Consider the following 24,010-nt stretch of genomic DNA (forward strand, 5'->3'; position numbering starts at 1 on the left):
AGGGATTTTTCTTATCTAACTGATAGAACAGTTGCTCTATCAACTTGGTAGCCAGTATCTTGCATCAGCAGAGAATGTGTCCTTTTCCAGATTCCCTCCTAATGCACAAAAATCATAAAGTAAATGAAAGATGACAGGCATAAAATCATAATGTATAATAAGATCTGATCCAATTTACTTTACACCCTTCTTCAAAAAAAAATCTGAGGAATTGCCTGGCATTGTAGGTATTATGGTCAAGAAGTTCCAACACAAGAAAATATGATGCTAGGTGAAGGAAATCAGAGATGCCTGCTGTCCTGGGTTCAGCAGTAGCAGTAATTTTTTCCCCTTCTTGGTAGCTGGTGCAGTGCAGTGTTTTGACTTTCAGCTCGGGAACAGAGCTGATAACAAGCGATGTTTTGGTTTGGCCAAGGACTTTGTGAGCCTCATGCTCTGCCAGGGAGGAGGGGAGGCCAGGAGGAAGCAGAGACAGGACACCTGACCCAAACTGACCAAAGAGGTATTCCATACCACAGCACGTCATGCCCAGGATGTAACTGGGAGGTAGCCGGAAGGGCTGGGAGACTGCAGGGTTGGAGGAGGTATCGGTCGGAGCTTGGTCGGGCTGGGGGGGCGAGTTATCAGTCGGCTGGTGGTGAGATGATGTATTCTCTTCCCTTGTTATTTCCTTTATCATTATTATCATTGGTGGTAGCAGTAGTGATTTGTGTTATACCTTAGTTACTAAACTGTTCTTATCTCAACCCGGGGGAGTTGCATTCTTTTCGATTCTCCTCTCCGTCCCTCCAAGCAGCAGGGGGAGGGCAAGAAAGTGGGGGAAGTGAGTGAACGAGTTACCTGACTGGGTTTAAACCACGACAGTTCTTTCTGGCGCCCAACGTGGGGCACGAAGGGTTGAGATAACGACAGATCTGACCAGATTAATAGTCACTCGTCACAATGCTAATTTATTGGCTCTCAGAGTTGTTTTGCTTGATCTCACAGCTTCAGAATGTTGTAACTTATGTAGAGCCGGTATTTGCTGTGATAGTGTTTATCAAGTATGGGGCCTGGGCTAAGGTTCTTGTCTCACTGTGCTTTATGGCAATGGCTTGTAATACGGGCGGGCTCCAGCAGCAGGGCGGGACGGACGTGGCCGTGGACTTGTACCTGGCCGTCCGGCTGCTCTTCACCGTCCTGGCCCTCACCCTACTCTCCATCTTCGTGAGGTTGCGGGGAGCCGAGGGGGAGCGGCCCCGGGAGCCGGCGACTGCTGAAGCGGCCCGGGAGAGCGGCCCCGGGGACCAAGCGGCGGCGGGAGCGGGGCCGGAGGCCGCGAGGGGACGGCTGCCGGTGGAGGAGGTCGGGGCGGTCGAGGAGCAGAAGGAAGCGGCTACCGAGCAGCGGGAGAAGGCGGCGGAGGAGCCGAGCCCCGCGGAAGAGCCGAGTCCCGCGGCCGAGCCCAGCCCCGCGGCGGAGCCGAGCCCCGCGGAAGAGCCGAGCCCCGCGACGGCCGAGAGCATTCCCCGGCAGCCGCCCGCCGAGCCCCAGGAGGATGCAGGAGACCACGCAGCATTTCCCAGCAAGGCAGAGGGGGAAGAGCTGGACTCAGGAAAAGAGAAGCTGGTGGTGGGAGAGCCGGCAAGCACAGCAGCTGCACCAGCCCCAGTGACAAGTACAGCAGCATCGTGTGAGAGTTCTGAAGGTTTTGAATGGCCTTTGGGTGTCCTTGGGACCTGCCTGCTGATTGTGGTGGGGATCAGCATGTTGGCACACACACAGACTGTGTACCCACAACCATTTTGTCTGATCTCAAAAGTTAAGCAGAGTCAGGTTTGGGTCTTGTCTGGGGTTAGACGACGATATGGGAGGACCAAGAGATTTTACCCAAGGCTGGACAGTCATGAGTGGCAGGGTGTGTGGGACAATATGGGCAACTATGTAGTCCACTGGGCCCCTCCAGTGCTTTGGAAGCGTCGGAGATGGAAGGCAGCTGTATGGAGTCCCCAGCAACAAGCTGCAGAAACTGCTTAAGGGGACAGTGAATTATTTTGAGCCTGGTGGGCCCATGGCACTTCAGGCCATCAGAGCAGAGATGCAACACAGAGATGGACTCATGATCGAGGGGTGGATTTAGCAATGGACACTATTGCCCAGGTTATTCACGAGTGTGAACACTGCACACAGTCTCTCCTGCTCTGAAAGACTGTTACAAGAGATGGAGCCTGGCATCATGGACCAGATGGACGCAGCAGCTTTATAGGGACTGGTCCATGCACTTAGATAAGAGTGATGGTATATTGAAAAATGTGGTACCTGAGCGTGACGTGAATGGTATGGAATAAGGGGTGGATAATGTCCTGGGTTCAGCAGTAGCAGTAATTTTTTCCCCTTCTTGGTAGCTGGTGCAGTGCAGTGTTTTGACTTTCAGCTCCGGAACAGAGCTGATAACAAGCGATGTTTTGGTTTGGCCAAGGACTTTGTGAGCCTCATGCTCTGCCAGGGAGGAGGGGAGGCCAGGAGGAAGCAGAGACAGGACACCTGACCCAAACTGACCAAAGAGGTATTCCATACCACAGCACGTCATGCCCAGGATGTAACTGGGAGGTAGCCGGAAGGGCTGGGAGACTGCAGGGTTGGAGGAGGTATCGGTCGGAGCTTGGTCGGGCTGGGGGGGGCGAGTTATCAGTCGGCTGGTGGTGAGATGATGTATTCTCTTCCCTTGTTATTTCCTTTATCATTATTATCATTGGAGTAGTGATTTGTGTTATACCTTAGTTACTAAACTGTTCTTATCTCAACCCGGGGGAGTTGCATTCTTTTCGATTCTCCTCTCCGTCCCTCCAAGCAGCAGGGGGAGGGCAAGAAAGTGGGGGAAGTGAGTGAACGAGTTACCTGACTGGGTTTAAACCACGACACCTGCACAGCCTCACAGGCAAGAAATCGATCTAACTGAAAACCCATAGAAAACGAGCAGGTGAGATCAGTTGTCAACTACGTCATTTACCACATACCCCAACACACTAGCACAGCACGGATGCCAGGAAATCTCTACCTATTTCAGAGACCACAGCACTTATGCTGCATTAAGGTGAATACATAACAACAGCATCATTTGAAATACCTTTCACCTATTATTATAATAACTAAAGAAAAAACTGAAAACAACATGCCAACATTTGTGTTTCAATGAGACGCTCACACTGGATAGACTCAACCTAAAATGACAGTTCATTTCTCCAATGTTTTCCACAAGAAGAATTTAATATTTCTCATACCACTATTTGTTAGTCTTTTGAATTTACCCAGTAAATATTCCCTTATAGCAATATTCCATTATCACTGTCTTAGTTTTAATCATTAGCAGCTTTTCTACCTTGCATCATTAAATGGTTTAGAAGAGTATCATAAGTGCCTAAAAAGTGACCAAAGGTAAAATAAAATATGAAGATGTTATTTTTCCAAGCATAAAAAGATTAGCAGTATCAGAAACGTCACGACTGATTAGGTTCAATGACCCACTGAAAAATTCAGCTGTACTAAAAAGAATAAAACACTTACTGAAAGCAGAGAAAAGTCAAAGTAATTTATGCTTTAAACTTCTCACATTAAAAAAGGATTGTGCAAGTAGAGCCAGAAGAACAAAGCCGGCTAACAAAAACATTTCCTTGGCTTAGAGCAAATACTGATCTTGAAAGCAAAGACAGAAAAATTACCTGCAGACGTTGTTCATAAAACTTTTCCCTTTGCTTTAAGGCTTGCCTTGTTAAACTAATTATAATACTTGAAGCAGCAAGAAGCAGAAATTTGACTCAAGTTTAGTCAGTCAAAATACTCAACCTTCAACTCCCACACCATGTTTTCCATACCTAAGCAACTATAGGGTACCTTCCAAATTACTCGCAACATTTGATAACATTCTGTAACAAAGTGTCCCTAAGCTAAATGCTGCCCTAATTTGCATTTGCAAATTGCATTTCCAATTTATATCATATCTTATCATTCACCTCCTCCATAACAGTATCACATTTTTTTCTCACATTCTTCTGTGTGCTAAAATAAAGTCTCTTTTGCAGGCCAAAGGAATATATGCTGGAATATCTTTATTCTTGGCTGTTGTGCTCGTTATGTCCTGTTGTCTTTATTTTTCAATTCCATACCCACCTCTTCAATGCAACATGAACAAATGAGTTAAACTACTGGAAAAAGTTACTAGTGGTGGTGGGTTTTGAATCTCTTTGTGTCTCCAAATCCAGACAGGATGCTTAAGCAAACTTCAATTTCTGCATTCAATTCAGGCGTGACAAAGTAAAATAATAGGGTTATAATACTCAGGAAAATTAAACCATATGACCACTTCCCTTTACACCTATCAAATGCAACTACCGTAGTAGTAAACAGCTATAGGAAAAGAGATCATATACTAGTTTATCACATAGTGATCACATATTATTTGCGTAGTCACTATTCAAAACCGTGGTATTGAGCAACACATGCTCAAAAAACAGTGCAAAAAAAGGTGGTGCAAGTTTTCATGAAACATGATGTTAAGAGAGACAGGAACCTGCTGATAGTATCCTATGGGGTCCTCAAGGATCAGTTTAGAAAGATGACTCATGCACTTGTCATCCCTGTACAAAACTATCCCTTTCAGCTCTGGCCTCTCACTTCATCCTCCATTCTCCCTTCAATCCCCTCATGACATCGGTCCAAACAGCTTCTGTCACAGATACTCACAAAGCTTTCTTTCACAATGTGCCTCCTTCCAACACTGTTTCTAAACTGGTGTAAGAGCTGTAAGTTCCAAAAACTCCCATGCAAAATTTGTGTCCTAAAGCTGGGAATAAGATGAATATTTCTTTTTTGTCCACTAATCAAAATATGGTTTGCAGCAATGCTCACTGACTTACCACGGTCTCCCATCGATAGCACCTTTTGATTTCTGCTAGTGGTCGTTACTTTCTTGTCACCACATCATTCTGACATGTAGAAGACATATAAATATATTTCAGATGATACATTTACTTTTCATAGAATCATAGAATCTTAGGGTTGGAAAGGACCTTAAGATCATCTAGTTCCAGGCCCCCTGCCATGGGCAGGGACAACTTACGCTAAATCATATCACCCAAGGCCTCGTCCAACCTGGTCTTGAACACCGCCAGGGATGGAGCATTCACAACCTCTCTGGGCAACCTATTCCAGTGCCTCACCACCCTAACAGGAAAGAATTTCCTTCTTATATCCAATCTAAACTTCCCCTGTTTAAGTTTTAACCCATTACCCCTTGTCCTGTCACTACAGTCTCTAATGAAGAGTCCCTCTCCAGCATCCCTGTAGGCCCCCTTCAGATACTGGAAGGCTGCTATGAGGTCTCCACGCAGCCTTCTCTTCTCCAGCCTGAACAGCCCCAACTTCCTCAGCCTGTCTTCATACGGGAGGTGCTCCAGTCCCCTGATCATCCTCGTGGCCCTTCTCTGGACTTGTTCCAACAGTTCCGTGTCCTTTTTATGTTGAGGACACCAGAACTGCACACAATACTCCAAGTGAGGTCTCAGGAGAGCAGAGTAGAGGGGCAGGATCACCTCCTTCGACCTGCTGGTCACGCTCCTTTTGATGCAGATCAGGATATGGTTGGCTTTCTGGGCTGCAAGCGCACACTGAAGCCGGCTCATGTTCATTTTCTCATTGACCAACACCCCAAAGTCCTTCTCAGCAGGGCTGCTCTGAATCTCTTCTCTGCCCAACCTGTAACTGTGCCTGGGATTGCTCCGACCCAGGTGTAGGACCTTGCCCTTGGCATGGTTAAACTTCACGAGGTTGGCATCAGCGCACCTCACAAGTGTGTCAAGGTCCCTCTGGATGGCATTCCTTCCCTCCAGCGTATCAACCGAACCACACAGCTTGGTGTCGTCAGCAAACTTGCTGAGGATGCACTCAATCCCACTGCCCATGTCAGCAACGAAGATGTTAAACAAGACCGGTCCCAACACCAATCCCTGAGGGACACCACTCGTTACTGGTCTCCAGCTGGACATTGAGCCATTGACCACAACTCTTTGCGTGTGGCCATCCAGCCAGTTCTTCATCCACCGAGTGGTCCATCCATCAAATTGATGTCTCTCCAATTTAGAGACAAGGATGTTGTGTGGGACAGTGTCGAATGCTTTGCACAAGTCCAGGCAGATGACATCAACTGCTCTACCCCTGTCCATCAGTTCTGTAGCCCCATCATAGAAGGCCACCAAATTGTTCAGGCAGGATTTCCCCTTTTTTAAAAAACTTCAGTTTTTTGTGACCACCATAAAAATGAATACATAAACAAGAAGTTATTTTTAGTTTTCACATAACATTGTTGAGGAAGCTATTAGCACAAAAACTAGAGAAAGTAACAAATTACCATAACCATAGCTGTTAAATCAAAAATAAAACCACTCAGTATTTTATATGAGACCCTAACACTGCTCCGGATAGCTATGAAAATAAAGACTCAAAATTTTAACTTCATTCTGCAAATATACTTCCCACATCCAATTCAAGTAAGTCCCATATCCTATTCAAGTGAGTCTCAAATTGCAACCTGAAGTGAAAACCTCCAGAAACAGGACATCAGAAAACACAGAGAAGACCCATCGTGCAAATACAATACTCGCTTCTGTAAGGACATGTAAACCTTCACATAACTCCTAAGAAGAAGTTGTCCTCTTCTCACGCTCAATCTCACACCAACTAGGCATCACAGGAACAGTTCAGAGAGATTTATTCTTTGGCAGAGATGATGTAGTTCTTGGTCAGCATGCAATTCCCAAAATACATGAGCATGCTAAGGAATTAACTATTTCAGCAAGCCGAAAGCAGTGATTTCCCATGGCTGGAATATAACAGAATCCTGCAGAACATGTGCCTACTGTATTACAAGTCTGTGAACAGCTATGGCTGAAGTACATCCCATCTTTCAGTGTATCTGAATGTAAACAAGCTTCAGATGGAAAAGCTTAACACAGCTGTTAATATGCATTTCAGTATTATGAGCTTGTTCTTCTATTACCCTTTGTTTAAAAAAAATATTTATAAAGTTAATAAATGGCACTGGGATTTGTGACCTCACCCAAAAACACCCAGCTCTGCACTTACTCGGTGTAAAGAAGCCAAATGCAAGAACATCACCCAGAAGTACAAATCAACAAAGCTCAGACTAGTACTGTATATATGGAGGAAGAGGGATGACTGCAAGAATAGTATTTCTCAAAAATTACAAGGTTTATGCATTATTTCTCCACCAAGGCAACAAGAGACCTATGAAGCGAGAAATACATACTGTCATTTTATGCTCTGCAAGACCCTTGTGTTGTGAACCTGGTGGAAGGCTGCCACAACAGAGCTGGTGTTTTGAGCTCTCTAGCACTCCAACTCAGAATAAATAAGTGTCAGTATAAAAGAAAACACCATTAACTAATACTAATTTTGCTCAATGGAGAGATTATGGAAACAAGGAAGGCACTTTCTGCAACTCCAGCTTAAAATGAACAGTTGCAGTACTAGCTATTTCTTCAAATAGATATTGGTTCATATTTCCCTCCCAGCATGCCCACAAGTAAGACCAGCACAGAACGAGTACCTCAGACACAATCCTCCTCTTCCACACTGCTAGCAGATAAAACTGATTTTAAAATCACATACTAGCGAGGCTGGCTTTCGTCCTCCAGCTGCTAGCCGCAGTGTCTGTCTGCAGGAAACAGTCAATATTACCACAGAAAAATACCATGAAACACAGTTTTAAATAATGCTTTGTGGTTTTAGTCACAACGGGGACAGACTTGGGAGAAATTATACTGCCATTCAGCTCCTCACAGTTACATATAAACTTCCCCCACCCAAGGACACCAACATTTCTCAGCTGTATGCTTTTCTGGGGGATTTACTAATGCACCCCCATTTGCTTCAGGCATGTTTACAAGACAAAACATACAAGGCCATGAGGAGCAGGCAAAACAGTCTACCTTGATCTGGTGAGCATCAACTAGATCAGGATTTCTTGCATGAGAAAACACTCGCAGCTCAGGCAAAGCAGAGAACAACCCTGCAGAGAGCTACCACAGGGATAGCGTGATATACATAATGAAGGATCAAAAGACCCCTAAGACTTCCCCACCAGGCTGGCCCAAACAGATTTATACTTCATTTAGCTTTAACTGAAATAAAGCCAGTGGCTATAGCCTTAAGTGTTTTAATTTCCTTTCATTCATTCAAAGCCATGCTCCTTTAAGAGATTTTTATCCCCAGTGGCAGTAGCTGTTTCTTTATCCAAGATGGAGAGCAGAGAGCCCAGCCTGCAGACGGTAAGAGACCCCCTCCCAGCTCTTCCTGCCAACACTACAACTCTTCACTGCTGGGACAAATCAAAAGCCTCATGGAAACAAGGAGCATCAGCTCCAAGTGACCAAGCAGATCTGTGATCTCTGGCCTCCTCCCGGTCAGTTGGCAGGTCACTATTTGGAATCAGTCTGCACCACACATTTTTCGTTTTTAAAGTAGTCATTAAACTACATTCTGCATGTTAGTGATACTGTAATGGATTACCTGGGGACTCATTTCAGACAACAGCTGATGTATCATCATCATCAAAACCAAACCATTTTTTTCCAGAATTATCATATTATTCCAGTTGAAATTTACACAGCTCAGATACAAATTCAGAAATCTGCCCCAAAATATTGTTTAAAATAGACATGGGTAGTTTGTTAAAGCAATGCTTACAGTAATAGAGGTCTGTATCAGAGAAGACATCCACATGTAAAATAATAATTCTCATAATTTTAACTAAACACTGTGCTGACAGCAGTCAGGAGACTGGGTATGCAATTGTTTGCTGGTCTGCTTTATTACTATTTTAGGAAACAGCATTTTCTGTACAAATTAGTGCTGTATAACTTCTAGCAGCATTTCACAATTTTGGCACTCAACTTCTAGAAAATCACTTATGCACAACTGTCATAAAGACTTCCCACACCATCACTCAGCAAGTATTCAGGCACTAATGATGTTAAAGGAAACTGTGGCATTTTAGAATTTACAAATCCAGAGAATATTGATTACAGCTAGGCAGTTTTAATGCAGAGTATTTGGCTCACTCACCTTCATCTATGAAATTGCTGCCATTTATTAAACCACACTATAAATCAGTGATTAAGAACAATTAAAACTGAGAGTGTTACTGCAGGTTTGAGTAACCTACCAGAAGTATTTAACAAATGATATTTTAGCAAATCATTTCATATCATGCAGTACCCTAATATTTCTTGATACAAGACCATGCATCATTCTCCGTCTATTCAGTGACAAGATAAAGCATACCTCATTGCAACCAGAATTCATATGAGATGCTGAAACCTGAGCATGTAAGTAATAGCCTAACCTGCTCACATCACTCTGTACTGCACAATCAATCCCCCAGAAAAACACATCACTAAAAATAACAGGTTCAAAACCTGCATTGTTAAACATGAGTTTCGAAGTACTTCATTGAATTTAGCCAAAAAAGCACTTTGCAAAATAGCTTCCTCTTATTAGGACAGCAAACAATGAGATACTTCAGCAGGTTCAGCAGAGCAAAGACAACTTCTGAGGCTGCTTCAGATGGCATATGGAATTAAGGATTCTTTTTCAACCCACAGCTTCGGTAACTGAAATAAAAAGGTGGCACTGCTTAGATCAGGAGCTTGCTACAGTGGCTACTAACTTGTGAAGACGAGCAGACCATTACAGCCAGCTGGAAAAGCCACTCACTGACTTGTGAACAATTCCAATCAGACCTGGGGAAGCCTTTCATGGCTCAAAAGAGAAAAGTACTTTTCAGAGAGCTGTAACAAAAACATTCAAAGCAAGTTCCCTAAACATTAGCTGTCTTTGTATACAAGATTCTTATTTACAGAAGAAACAAAGCCCCACAAGATGGACTGTGGGCATCAAAAATACCACAGTTCATTATGTTTCAAAAGCACCCTGAAATGTAAAATTTGCACAGAAGCAAACCCCAGCATATCAGAATTCTGTACTCCATACCTTACAATATAGAAAGCTAAGATCTGTGATAAGGGCAGACACTCGAAATTCCCAACTAATACTTTCTATCGAGATTCTAAACACACGTCAAATATTTATGACAATTTTATGCTGCACACATACTTTAAGAGATACACAGCACCCCCTTATTTTAAATATACAGTTTATCAGTAACTCAGACTTTTAATCCTATAGACATTCATATTTTCATGAACAGCAGAGATTGACAAAAATATCTGGAATGCTGCCTTAAAGGTGGAAGAAACCTAAATATTTACAGAAAATTTTCATAAACCACAGAAGTTTTTAATAAGTTGCTAAAAAAAAAAAAATCACTGAAACAGACATCATTAAGGAGAATCTTGAAGATGGATGTGGAACAGGCAGAACAATGCTAAAGCAGCTAACCTGAAAGAGCAATGAAGAAAGATTAAAACAATCAGTGATCTACAGATCTGTAGTTTAATGTGGATTATAGGTTTTTACATAGGACTCTCTGAAAAGCATCTGTTACACAGTTTAATCTAGCAAGCAAGTCATGAATGCTCTACTTAAAAATAATAAAGCCAGGGGAATAGACAACCCTGCAAGTCTGCAGAGTAAAAACTGTCCAAGAACACAAAGAAATGTGTTTTGCCATGTCCTTTCCGCAGCTTACAGAAGTACAAGAATTGACAAGATTTTCTGAAGATTGACAAGAATTTTTGAAATTACACAGAACATATAACTGCACATCATAGACATTCTTAAAAAAAAAAAGACTTTGGGTGTATTTAAGTTACTGAAATTCCACTTAAAGGAAATATGATTCCTTTAAAATTTTCCATCCACTTTGTGGAATGCATTCTGTGTTGGCTGCTGTGCATAAAGAGGCTCATTTCCATTCATGGCTGATAAAAGATATTTTTTCATAACACTTGATTCTTGAAGCACTTTGGCTAATATCCAAATGTAGGCCTGCTTCACTTGTATGCAAATACTTTGTATTTCATATAAATCATTACTTGCTGTATTTCAACTAGAAATACATAAGCACAGTGTTACTAGGCTGAGAACCTAAGGCACTTGCATTCTGTAGAAAGGAGAATTTATGGTATATAATGCATCACATTAAAGTCACGTACTGACTTTAAGTTAACTTAAAAATCAATAATTTCTTTATTTTCTCTGCCAGAATGCTAGCTTTGCAACATGTCTCCAAAGAATTATGCTCTTCTTATAGCTAGCAGGCTGCCCAGAGCAGCTTTCTTCTCTTGGACACATCACTGCTACAGCAGGAGCAAAGGCAGCTATCCCTAAGGGAAACAACAGCACTAATAGTCAGCCAGCTTGCTCCCTTGCTTCTTTCCTCCTTTGGGTATTTGCTGTCTTGCCATGCCCTCAAAAGCATCAAGGAGACAAAGTCACCCGTTTAAAACAAATGAATATGCAAGCACAAGGACAAGAGCTAGTAAAAGCTGGTAAGAGGAATGAGAAGACGCTTCACACAGAAAAAGCTGTATTTAAACATAAGATTGGTGAAAAATCTCTCTCATAACATGGAACACGAGGAGAGAAATCCCATTCAGAAGGAAAAGCCAATGTAAGAGAAGCAAGTAAGAAGAATCACACCTCTGAAAATTTATTTCAGATTTTTGATTGGGGGGGGGGGGGGGGGGGAGCGGTGTCGTGGTGGTTTACAGGCTTTCGTCTCAACACCACAGAAGAAAATTCTAAAGGACTGTGTCCTCACTTTGGTGCATACTAAATGATGTTTCCTTCATCCATTTTCTGTGCAAAGTCCACACTACAACTAGCCATCACTCTCTGCTTCTTGGTATAGTCACACCATCATCTCTAGTTAGGAAGATTTGCCCTTGCCTATTATTTCCTGCTTTTATAAACATATACATATCCAGGTCATAATATGACAGTTCGCAGTGTTCACGTGTCCGAGAAGTGCAGGAAAATTTCATTTGCGTAATATTACTGGATTAGAAGGCAAGCCAGCTAGCTGAGACAATATCCTGACATATAATTTCCCTCCACAGCCACAGTATTCAAACAGCAGGGTAGGGTCTCTGAGAGTCCAGACCAAGTTCAAGGAATCTGCAAGTACTATTTAAGGCAGCCCTCTGCACACTGATGTTTACTACAGTGTTCCAAGCAGCCACTAAACGCCCAAGTTGAAAAGTTTTAGGGGCCCTTAAAACAAGAGCAGGGAGGGAGTCACAACAGTCTTCAGAACTCCATAGTTCAATATTCTCTGCCCTAAAGCAGAACATTCTACAGCAGAAGACAAGGCTAACAGTATGTGATAAGTCTGACAAGATGACTAAAACTGAAGTATAAACAAAAAAGCTACTACAGGCTTAACTTTCGTTCTCAAAATAAATAATGCTTGAAGCTTAACAAGTATAAGCTTTGCATTTCCAAATGCAACAATCAATTTCATAAAATTAGTTTGTAACCAGGCAGTATGTACAGTCTTTGCAACATCAATACTGCTAATATTGTTAAATACACTTTAAATGAATCATTTCCATAATGTTAACACAATAGCTAAATAGTGCATAACTGCTAACAGCTCTATGCATACAGCTGACTTTCTTATTATGCATAAGAACATTCTACTTCTAAATAAGTTTGATGAGTTATATCACCAGGTAAAAATCCTGACATGCTTAAGTAAAATTCATAAATAGGGCAAGTAGTGAGTGCCTCCTTAAAAAATGAGCTCAGAAGCTCATAACAAAGTTGTAGTATCTGCCAAGGTCTTTCACCTTATCGAAGTTTTCTTCTTCTATACAGCAATGCAGAGAACAGAGTTTTCTTCCTATCTGTTGTTACAAAACGATGGAGACAAGGTACACACACAGCCAAGGGCCACACTAAGGGGAAAGAGTGGAATGAAGTTGTGCTATTAGAACTAAACTGTATGTGTCCGACTTCACACCATGACCTACCTTTCACTGCTAGGCTGGGTACCATGGACTTTCAACAAAAGCAAATTATGCTAAGAAAGTCACGTAAATCCCGTTCTGCTCCATCTTCAGTGTAAATAAAGCCTGCTCCTTCTGCCTCATTCCCTTCCCTTGTTACAAAGACAGACGAGCCCACCCCACATGCAAAGGCCAGGGCACTACACCACCACACAGGATACCTGGAGCCAGCCTAACAGCTCCCCTTGCTCCTTCTTCCACTGGAGGGGCTAGAGAAGACACGAGGGTGAGGATGCAATGATGCCTTAACAACAGCTATTCAAAAAATGAAACTGAGCATAGTGTTCCATTTACAAAAACATCCTGAAGCTCAACAATTGCAGCAGGGCTGTTTTGCTGTCAATAAGAAGTGTAATGTAAAAATAGTGAAACTGTAAAATCAATTACACACATTAACAGCATAAATGCAAACTGAATTTAACCTTTGTGGTCATATTTATAATCTCTCAGTTAGATGATTACACAATAATGTTTCCACAGGACTCCTACCTTATTTAGCACACAGAAGAGATTTAACAAAATGAAAAAAAAACATCTCCTAACTGAGCTAGCAGAGTATACATTCTTTGTTCATACTCCTAGACAATCTGCAGCATTTGATACTATCAATTAATGCACTGCCTCATCCTTGTATCATACAGCAATGATCCTTTACATTGCAGTCAAACTGGTTCCCAAGTCCTCCCTAGAAGGACACAGCAACAGGTAAACTGCACTCACGCTGCTCAGCACTTCTCACACCCCAAGGAATCAGTTCCCTCTAATTCTTTGGATATTAACTAATCTACCTTAATGCAGCAATAATAACTTCAAAACTTTTATCCAGACAATAAATGGAAAAAAAAAAATACAGAAGGTGTTGCAAGTTACCAATTTGGTTTTAACATCCTCAAAATGTGGTGCTGAAGTATACATATGAAATAAAAGACACACAATCCCTAAATCTTCCAATGTAATTTCTATTATGCATATTTGTATACCAAAACATTAAAATATATGGTTAGTGACAGAAACCTGTACTCTCTTACTCCTACTAAAAATAGAATCTTTTTATTTAAAGCATTCTATGATTTACCAACAAGTTTCACAGCACCATAAGGTAAGAAACACTACACCCACCATACACATCAATCAAGACTCCAAGGGTAGTTCCCACAGTTAAGCATAGTATGCTCTGCATTTCTACTGTCTAAAAATTACATACTGCACTACCATAGGCATTTCTGTAGGAGATCAGTTAAATTATATTTATGTTCTTAATGATACCGATCTTGAAACTTTCACCTTTTTGTTCACACTTGCTTAGAAGAGTAAGTATTTCATTATTTTGCCTCCCATGTACAAGAGGTTTTGGGGATATAAGGTCACCCACACTTGCACATCAAGTACAAACCACTAACCCCTACTGCAGTTTATCAACACTAAATCACAGAAAATAATGCCTGATTTGCCAGAGTGTAAACTAGTCTATAAACGTTTAATGCTGAAAAACTGTTAGGTTACCCAGTGAGGTTCCAAATTACTTTCTAAATCACTGCTACTCTTCATAAAATTTTGTTTGTTCTTTGATGCTCTTTTACACCAAAGTTTCTCCTTTTACCATTTTCTGAACAAAACTTCCCAAATCACTTTCCAACATACAAAAGCAACATTAAATTGTCTGTGTATTTCAGAATGGAAAATTGCAGAAGCACTAAGAAAGCTGTGACAATATTATTCTTTAAGGCCAAAATCTTTCAAAACACCAATTTCTTCTTCTCGTGGTTTAAGCCCAGCCGGCAACCCAGAAAACCACACAGCCACTCACTCACTCCCCGCCTTCCTCCCCCTGCTCCCGGAGGGATGGGAAGGAGAATCAAAAGAATGTAACTCCCACGGGTTGAGACAAGAGCAGTCCACTAACCAATGTGTAACACAAACCACTGCTGCTGCCACCAATAATAATAATGATAAGGTAAATAACAGCAGAAGAGAATACAACCGCTCACCACCTGCTGACCAATACCCAGGCCAACACGAGCAGTGATCTCACCCTCCCGGGTAACTGCCCCCAGTTTATATACCAAGCATGACGTGCTGTGGTATGGAATACCCCTTTGGCTAGCTTGGGTCAGGTGTCCTGTCTCTGCTTCCTCCTGGCTTCCCCTCCTCCCTGGCAGAGCATGAGACTCAGAAAGTCCTTGGTCAGAGTAAACATTACTGAGCAGCAACTAAAAACATTGGTATTATCAGCACTGTTTCCAGGCCAAAAGTCAAAAACACAGCACTGCACCAAAAATGACTGCTACTGCTGAACCCAGGACACTTCTCTACGTGAAACTGAAATTTATTAATAGATAAACAAAAATTATTAGTAAGTATAAGCTACTGCCCAGCAGTCATTGTGCCAGGGCAGGACAGCTCAGGCTTAGAATAACAGGAACAGAAAGATAATTCCAGGACCATCCTCTTCCCATAGTTCTCAGACAAGATGTCAACCTGCAGCCGGCTCCTCATAGTAGAGGAGAGAGTGCAGGCAGTCGTTAGGTTACCGTGCAACTGCTCATCCTTGACAAAGCTAACTGACAAAACTAGTTTATACAAGCAAAGACACTGCTTATAAATGCAGCTAGTGGGCTCATGACAAGTGCCCTATGCTGTTAAATAACAGCACAGAAAAAGAAAGATTTAAAATACCAGTTGGAAAAATAAACACTTTGCTTAACAGGAGGCTCCCCTGACATGCATTAAGTTCAGAAAAACATCTTGCTAAACCAGATGGTTATTGCATTTAGATCTCTTTACTACAGAGATACAGTAGCTATATAGCAAAGGATACACAAAAAAATTCACAATACACATGTACTAAAGCTGTTTTATAGAAATAATAAAATTTTAAGAGCACTTTTACTATAACAGTGTATTTAAATACTAAATGAAAGCAGTAGTTGTCAACACACCCAAGCACAGAGAAATCCTGAATTATAAAGCCTCTCTCCAGGGAAATGAAAGATCTACATGAATACTTTTAATAGGGCTTTACAACCATGCTTTATGGAAAGTGCGTGCACCCTCACTCTCTGATACTGGCTCAATTCCTAATAGCAAAGGTCCTGTTGAAAGTAAAAGTCATGGTTTGAAGGTTACATTATTGTAAATATTGTTTGTTACGGTTTGTATCGGTAAGCGCCTCATCATGTATTGCAATTTGGTTCCTGGTGCCATGAGCGGCAGTACAACATCAAAATTATGACTGGAAGTGGCAGCTATTTAGAGAGGTAGAAGCAAATTAGCAAGTAATGAGAATTAAAACTGTCAAAATTTCACAGGTATTCAAATCATGTTATTCATAAATTAAAGCAACTACAAGAATATTAATTATGCTAATAAAAGTATTTTATGCTAATAACATAAAATGTTAAAAGAGGAAGTCACACCACTTATCTTTTGGGAGCAAGATGCACGAGTCTTACTGTAAAGTGCACTTACCGATGCTGGATTATCTTTATCTTCCACACCAAAAACATCTCGTTGTTTCACTGTCAGTAAATCAAGTTCTTTAGTATCATCATCGTCGTCGTCGTCATCATCATCACCTTCAAAGAACTGCACAGAGTCTGGGTTTGGTACCCTACTTGATACAGGAACTTCTTTTTCCTCCTCGTCCTCCGATACCTCTTTTGATTCATCCTCAGACTCATCACTTTCTGCAGCACCTTCACTGGAAGCAGACCATTCTTCACCTTCTTTCCTTCTCTCCTTTTGATTTGTTTTGTTAACAGACACCTTGACACTGAAATTAATTCCACATTTCTCCACTTCTTCCTCATTCATTGAGGAGGGGGAATTTTTATTTTGCTCTGCCTCCTTCAAGTGATCTGTCCCATCAGCTGCCTCCTTTGTAGATAGCTGTTTCTGAACTTTCTGAAGAAATCTCACACGAGGAGCCATTGCAAGACCAAGTGATCTAAAGCATGAAATAAAACAAATAAATTAATCTGAAAGGCAGACACACAAAATCTGACATTAGAGGCCCTCATCAATGACTCAACTGATTCAATTTTAATTACTTGTATGAATACATTTTGACCAATCTTCTTACAAAACAGCATTTGGCCTACAACAAGACAATCTAGCTTGAAAATTGTAAGCTAACATTAAGGGAAGAAGGAAGATGAAACAACTGAGAACTCTTAAGAACAGTTACAAATCCTCCCAGGAAAGAAAGCAAAGAAAGAACCTGAAAAGCTGTGGACAAAAACAGATTATCTATGATTCACAGTAAAATACAGTGGAAGAAACACCGATGTAATTTGGTATTGAGGATATATGGATGTCATGTCAAGGACTGAGACATCACTGACCCTTCTCAATGTCCTTCACTGCTAAGAATGCAGCCAAAACATTACCCCCACCATCTTATGGTGACTGAAAGATTAGAAGAGCAAACACAGTATGGATAAATGAGTGATGCAGAAAAACCTATGGAAAAGACACTTCTCCCCTCAAAGGAAATTTCTCCTGCCTGCATCACTGTACAGCAAGACCTTACTTTCATGGCATATCAAAACTGATCCTATCAAATCCAAGCTCAAAAAAGCAGTATTTAAGCCTCTTTCAGAGCCTATGAATCTTCTCATTAGGTGAATAAAAAATGTAGGGGCACACTGGCACTGTGCAAGGAACACACAGAGACCACAGCTACATTTCAAAACACATAATACAGAAGTGATAGTGAGTTTGTAATAGCCAGAGCTTGTATGTATACTTAACAAAGGAGTATTTAACCAACTAAAATGGCTACATATATACACAGAAATATAAAAGACCAGTCTCTCGATTCAGATTGTTTAGTTCTACACAACCTCTCCTCTCAATGCTGCTCGTTTCAAGTAGACAGCATTATGTCTTCTCTTCACCACACAGGTCTGAATAAAGAAACCTGAGTTGCATCACATGAGAAAAATCAAATCTGTACTTTCTGGTGGAAATGTCATTATGAGCAGTCTGTGAAGCATCCAAATGGTACTGCAGAGCTTCAAGAGTGGACAGTAGGCTCCAGAGAGCCTTGAACTGTTAAGAGTAGCCCAAGGGACAGAGTAGTCAACAGGAGAGGCACCCTGCTTAAATAACAAACAAGCATGAAAGAAACCAAATGCAACCACATCTGTGGTTAAACAGGGCAGTTTTAGGTAGTGGCCACAAGCTAACACACTGAGAAGTGGATACACCCCCAAAAAAGCAGCCCACACTGTTCGGACAAGGAACAACTTTTTCAATGAAGTCTGTCTAATTTTAATGTAAAGTTCATTTTGCTTAAGTATTTTTGATAAACCAGTACTGCCATTCTACAAGGAATTAATAGTAGTAATAAAGCAAATGGAGTTTTATGAAAAAAAAAAAAAAAAGAAGGTTTTGTCATCCAGGGTATTTTGCACATTTACTGACAGTGCACTGCTGCAAGGTTAACACAACACATTTGAGAACTGAAACTGGAGCAACCAGAAATCTTAAACTTGCTTCAGTGTTTGACAGCTAAACCTAATTACCTCTGGAATGCAACTATGTGTTGAAGTTTGGCCTATTGACTAACTGAAACAAAAATAACCAAACAAAGCAGATGTAATGCTTCACTACAGCAGCTAGAGGAGATTCAAACCTGGAACTGCACCATAACACCAGGCACAATGAAACACAGATATAAGAGATTGCTACGATGTCAATGAAAGTGCAATCTCCTTGGCAAGGCAATCAGTAGCTAAAAAAAAACATTTGCAAGAAAACCACTTTTTTGCTTTTTCAGATTTCACAACATTATTCTACATAAAGTGTTGCTGTAAACCAGTGACAAAGTACTGCAAGAAATAGTACTGTATGGAAACTACTCAATCTGTGTTCACTTCTCTTATGCAGACAGATAGAATGTACACATGGTTGTGAACTCTGATTTCCATCACAGCTTCTCTTCTATGTCTCCACATCTAGTATCAAAGCTCAGGATCACAGCTGCAGAGAAAAGCTTGACAAGGTGAAGAAACTATTCTCTTTACAGGAGAAGCTGAAAAAAAGTCAAAAAGAGCAGCCCCTGATGTGGAGGAGACTTCACCACAGCTTTTCTCATTCAGGTACGAAATCCCACCTGACAGATTGCTGTTCTGCACTGATGTCTTACTTTAATAATTGCATAAAATTAATTGTCAGTTAGTGTTGGCCAATTTTCTACACTGCCTAGCAACCCTATCAAAAAAAAAAAACCTAGTGCAATAAGAATTCAAGTGACATCTGAACCAAAGGAATACAGCCCTCAGACCTGAGGGAAAGAGAAGGTTTTAAGGTGAAATTTGGTAAGAAAGTAATAGTAGAGAAGATTAAAGTTGTCTGCAGAGAATGCCCAACACTTTTAATTACAAAACCTCTCCAAGAAAAGTCAGCATTTCGTCTCATTACTGCTTCTTTTCCATAGTATATTTCAAATGAAGAACAACTTGGGGCAAACATACTTTATTACTGCTAAGAGTTTCTTTAGAATTTATTTCTTAATAATTTGCCAAATCTAGATTCATACTAAAAAACCTGAATATATGAACTAGACTTTCTTTCCATTAACTAGGAATTGCAATATCAGTTTCATTAATTCATTAGATGGCAGTCAGACCACAATTCTACTCCAACTGAAGTTACAGATATTCTTTGATTTTAGTGATAGCATTTTACACACTCTTCTGGAATCAGAAATATACAAGGTTTTCCAATAAAGACATACAAAAAGCAGGTAAGTTATTTAGTGAGATTTCATAAATTCTAACACGCTAAAAACATGCTAAAACCACAAGGTAGTCCTCAGACTATGGTAGCTTTTAAAAGGCAACACCCATTCAGCTGACAAACCAAAAAACAATCTTGTTTCGTATTTTGGTGTGACATGACTTCTTCAGAGCAAGCTCTTTTAGACAGACATCTTAAATCAGCTACTAAAAGCAATACTGAAACCAATGGATTATTTTGCTACTGTAAACAAATGTACAGTTGACAGTTTATTCATCAACAGAAACTAAGGTGGCTATTCCCTAACATTGAGAAGGGAATGCATTGCTGTAACTGAACAAAACACATGCAGTGTTCAGGTACCTCCTTCATTCAATTCAAAGCAAGTACACAAAGATTTTCAGGAAATAAATCAAAAGAGTAAAACTCCAAAGAAAAAACACTGTATAGCTTTCAGAATGCCAGTTTTGTTTGCTATTGAATAAGGAAATTCAAATATTAGTAAACATTTTATTTTTAGAAATTAATTTTAATTAATTCAAATGAATGATATATCAGACTTAAAATACTGCCTTTTCTGAAGTTTGTTAGTTATGCTTAGACACAGACCTTGCGTATGCTTACACTAACACAGTAACTTCACTATACCTCTATCTGGATGGGGTGAAAAGCTGGGAATGTCTCAACTCTTTAAAATGACAGAATTTTCAACACTGTCAGCAAATTCTGCCTCTGCACAAACAAATTAAACAGGAAATTTAAGACCAGTACAATATCTCAATTTTCAAGTGTCACAGAAGCTCCTAACTTGCACCTAGAAGATTTCCAGCACTTTTTGAGATATAAGCCAGTTGTAAGGAAGATGAGGTCACTTCGGCAGAACTGCTGCACAGTATTTATACACAAGTTAGTGCCTCATTCTAATACTAAGTCACTACATTTACTAAATATAAGATATATTCCATTAGTGAACCTCTTTGAAATTATCTGAACCCATAAAAACACAGCACAGTGATTTCTTGCACTGCAGAACAGCTTCAGACAAAAACTGAAAATAGCCTGAAAAAGGTTAAAACCTCCCACAAGCTATTTCAGAAGAAATGTGTATTACTTGCCTTGCAATATATGCTACATCTACATTTAACGTTTGAAATGTTTTCAGAAGGCAGGATGAGCAACCATTTGAAAACAGGGGAAATCAAATCAAGTGAAGTGACACAAATACAAATTAATAGGCTTTCCAGATGGTCTAATTAATAACCAAAATGAACAGAGAAACTACTTTTCCTGTGTTGTTTACTTTACCAGCCCATTTATCCCTCCACCTTGGGGAGCTCAAATTACTCTACTAATAATGAGCACCAAGCTAATCAAGATTTTATGGGTCAGGATCAAAAAGGCCAAAGGGGATGTCATGGTTGGAATCTAATCTCTTAGAAGACCAAGATGGAGTCTTCTTTACAAAACTAAAAGAAGCCTCCATATTGCAGTTGCAAGCCCTGGTGCTTTTGGTACTTGAGCCACTCTTGACACCTGCTCAAAGGGCAACACAGCAAAGCACAAGCAACAGATTTCTGGAGCATTTCTAGATCCATTAAAGTGCATTTCTCCAAGTAAGTTGGATTAGCCAACTTTGAGAGTCATTCTACTGGAACTGCTACTCATGCATATGCAAGTACATTCACTTCTAAGGTGAGTGAAGGTCAATAGCTGGCTTGGCTGTAAAATGAGAGAAGGTAGATCAAGATCCTGGAAGAAGCAAGGGTGATGACTAAGAGAATAATGACCCTGGACTCTGAGAGAGGAGACTGCAGCTTGTGCAGAGATCTGTATGGCAGGATCAAGAATGCTCAGAAGCTTACAGAAGTAGTTACAGAAAGCTCACAAAGGGATGAATAGACCTGCAGGTGGTTGAGGGGGAGTTGCATGAGAAAAGCCCCAACTACAGATCATTGAAAGGAGCACTGAGGTTCATACAAATACCATATGAGGCTAAGATTAACTAGGTAACAGCATGAGAAATATAGTAACTGTGGCTACAGGAGCATGAAGACTGGAAACAACTGGGAAAAAGTAACTAGGGGCAGGCTCTTTAGCTGTAAGGAGACTGGGCTTGTAGAAGAGGAAGTACAAGGGCAGCAAGAAGGAGGGCCCAGAACCAGCGAAGGGATGACGAGATGTGCAAAGCCTGTGTTGGGTGCTGCCTGGGAGCAGCCTGTGACAGGCAGCCCTGTGCTTGTTCATGGCAGCTGGAGCAAGGTAACAAACAAAAGCCTTTGCCCTGGCCATCCAGTCAGGGTCAGGCCTACATCCACAGCCAGGGGCACTGTGGTGAGAGTGAAGTGGGTGCTTTCCCTCCTCAGTGAGAGGACAGACTGATGCTGACAGATGGATCATGTATCCTGGCATCACCCACTTCAGTCCTGACAGCACCCACTGCTTTGTAACACTGATCTGTAAGCAATACTTGCAAAATTAGCTGGGTACTAAGTTGTGTCTATCAGACATTTGACAAATAACTTGGTTTCAACCTACTTTGTTTATTCTCTATGTACTAATACAGGGATAAACAGATAAAAATATGCAGCACATTCCTCCTGGAAGACATGAGGAAATCCACAGAGGAAATTACTTTGCCTGCAGCCCCATAGAGCTGTGACTAACGTGTCCATCCAGCATGCTCACTTGTTAAGATTTGCCCTGGAGCCTGGTATGTATATATCTTAGCATTTAACAAAGTAAAGTGCCTGGGATCCCTGCATCCTTTTTACCTTGTCTCCTAACCAACAGGCCAGACTAATTAATTATTCCTTTCCACCCTGTTGTTTGTTTACATTTTCTTATGTTTTCAAAGCTGTCCTTTGCAATGAAAAGACAAATTTCTCTTTTATGCAAGCATCAAGGTTCTCCTTCACCAAACTTAAAGGCTGCCTACATTAACACAAGATCTGCAAGTCTTCCACCAGCAAATTATTCTTGATAGCAATTTGTAATGTGAAGATACTGGAGAGAATACTAATATACCATAGCTTAGAGCTGATCAGTCTCAAGAATACATACGTGTATAAATGTATAGACATGCACACACACACTTTAATATATTGTTCCTAAACACATAGTAATTCTACATAATATATAAAAATCAAAAAGACTACTGCTTTTCTACAGACTGAACACAGATGAAAAGAATCTTTGTGGACAGACATGCCAGGCAAGAGCAATGAAGAAAATGGACAACAGCCTGACAGACTGAAATACAAACCTGACAGGAGCATTAAGCAGCCTATTTTCTCTGCAGGATTTTTAGTGGAGTAACATCTATCAAGTTAGCAGAAAATCTCCACAGAAAGGCTGAAATATTTTCTAGAGAATACACACAAAAGAAAAGATACTGAATCCAGGCTTTGACACGAGTTTGTGCACAGAACGTAAAGCAAGGTCGCTTCTGAATGCAGAATTCAAACACACCAGACTTTGTAGACTTTTCAGATAAGTTAAGCTGACTGATCCACTATATAAGTGGATGCACACTGAATTGAAAAGGGGACCACAGAGTGTATTTAGGTAGACCAGCAGTCTGAAGAGTGCATAAGAAGAGAGCCAACAAACTGCTCATTTAGAGCAGAATCTCCAAATTATCTCCCAGATTTATTGTGTTCTGACTTTTTGATTACACTTACATATATTTCATACCCTTGACTAAACCTCTCCTGCTCTCTCCAAACAACTGTCTGGTTTCCTTCACTTTAATGCAGGAATGACTTACTACTAACTTTGCAAAGCTGGAATTAGAACTGACTTTGATGAAAAACCAAATCCTGGAACAGAGGCCTGAGAAGAACAGAACTGTAGACTACTCTGTCCACATCAGTATCAGATACAAGATGGCCACACCATGCTGAAATTCAGAAAGAGGCACTGGGATTCTGAAAATTCAGCATTACTACCATCTGTCAGTTGATTTCTTAACACACTGGCTAAATTTGTCTGGTCATCCCTCTCAGCCCTTATCTTCTGCCACTACTCCTTACATCCAGAATAGTAGACCTATTAAGACGCTTTTAGGTTTTAAAGATGCTGACAAATCATAGAGGCGAACAGGCAGGCAATGTATCTAGTGAAATTTTTCAAGTTTCTATTAGTTCTCCTTTTCAAAAAACATCTAAGTCCATAAAGTAAGAAAGCTTCTTTTATAATAGGCTTAAGTACCTTAAAAAACACAATCATGTTAATTGCAGCAC

The 24,010-nt window shown here is 40.7% G+C and overlaps 1 protein-coding gene across 1 annotated transcript in view; it reads right to left on the reverse strand.

The window, feature by feature from the left end:
- DDX10 (DEAD-box helicase 10) overlaps positions 1-24,010 on the reverse strand; it is a 174,742-nt gene that overhangs the window by 110,864 nt on the left and 39,868 nt on the right. Inside the window, exon 13 of the mRNA XM_062615306.1 lies at positions 16,494-16,971. Coding sequence (XP_062471290.1) covers positions 16,494-16,971 — 478 coding nt within the window. The remainder of the gene's footprint in view (positions 1-16,493; positions 16,972-24,010) is intronic.

The sequence above is a fragment of the Pezoporus occidentalis genome, unplaced genomic scaffold (genome assembly GCF_034315485.1).
Source record: "Pezoporus occidentalis ecotype Australia unplaced genomic scaffold, CSIRO_AGI_Poc_V1 ctg18, whole genome shotgun sequence".
NCBI lineage: Eukaryota > Metazoa > Chordata > Aves > Psittaciformes > Psittacidae > Pezoporus > Pezoporus occidentalis.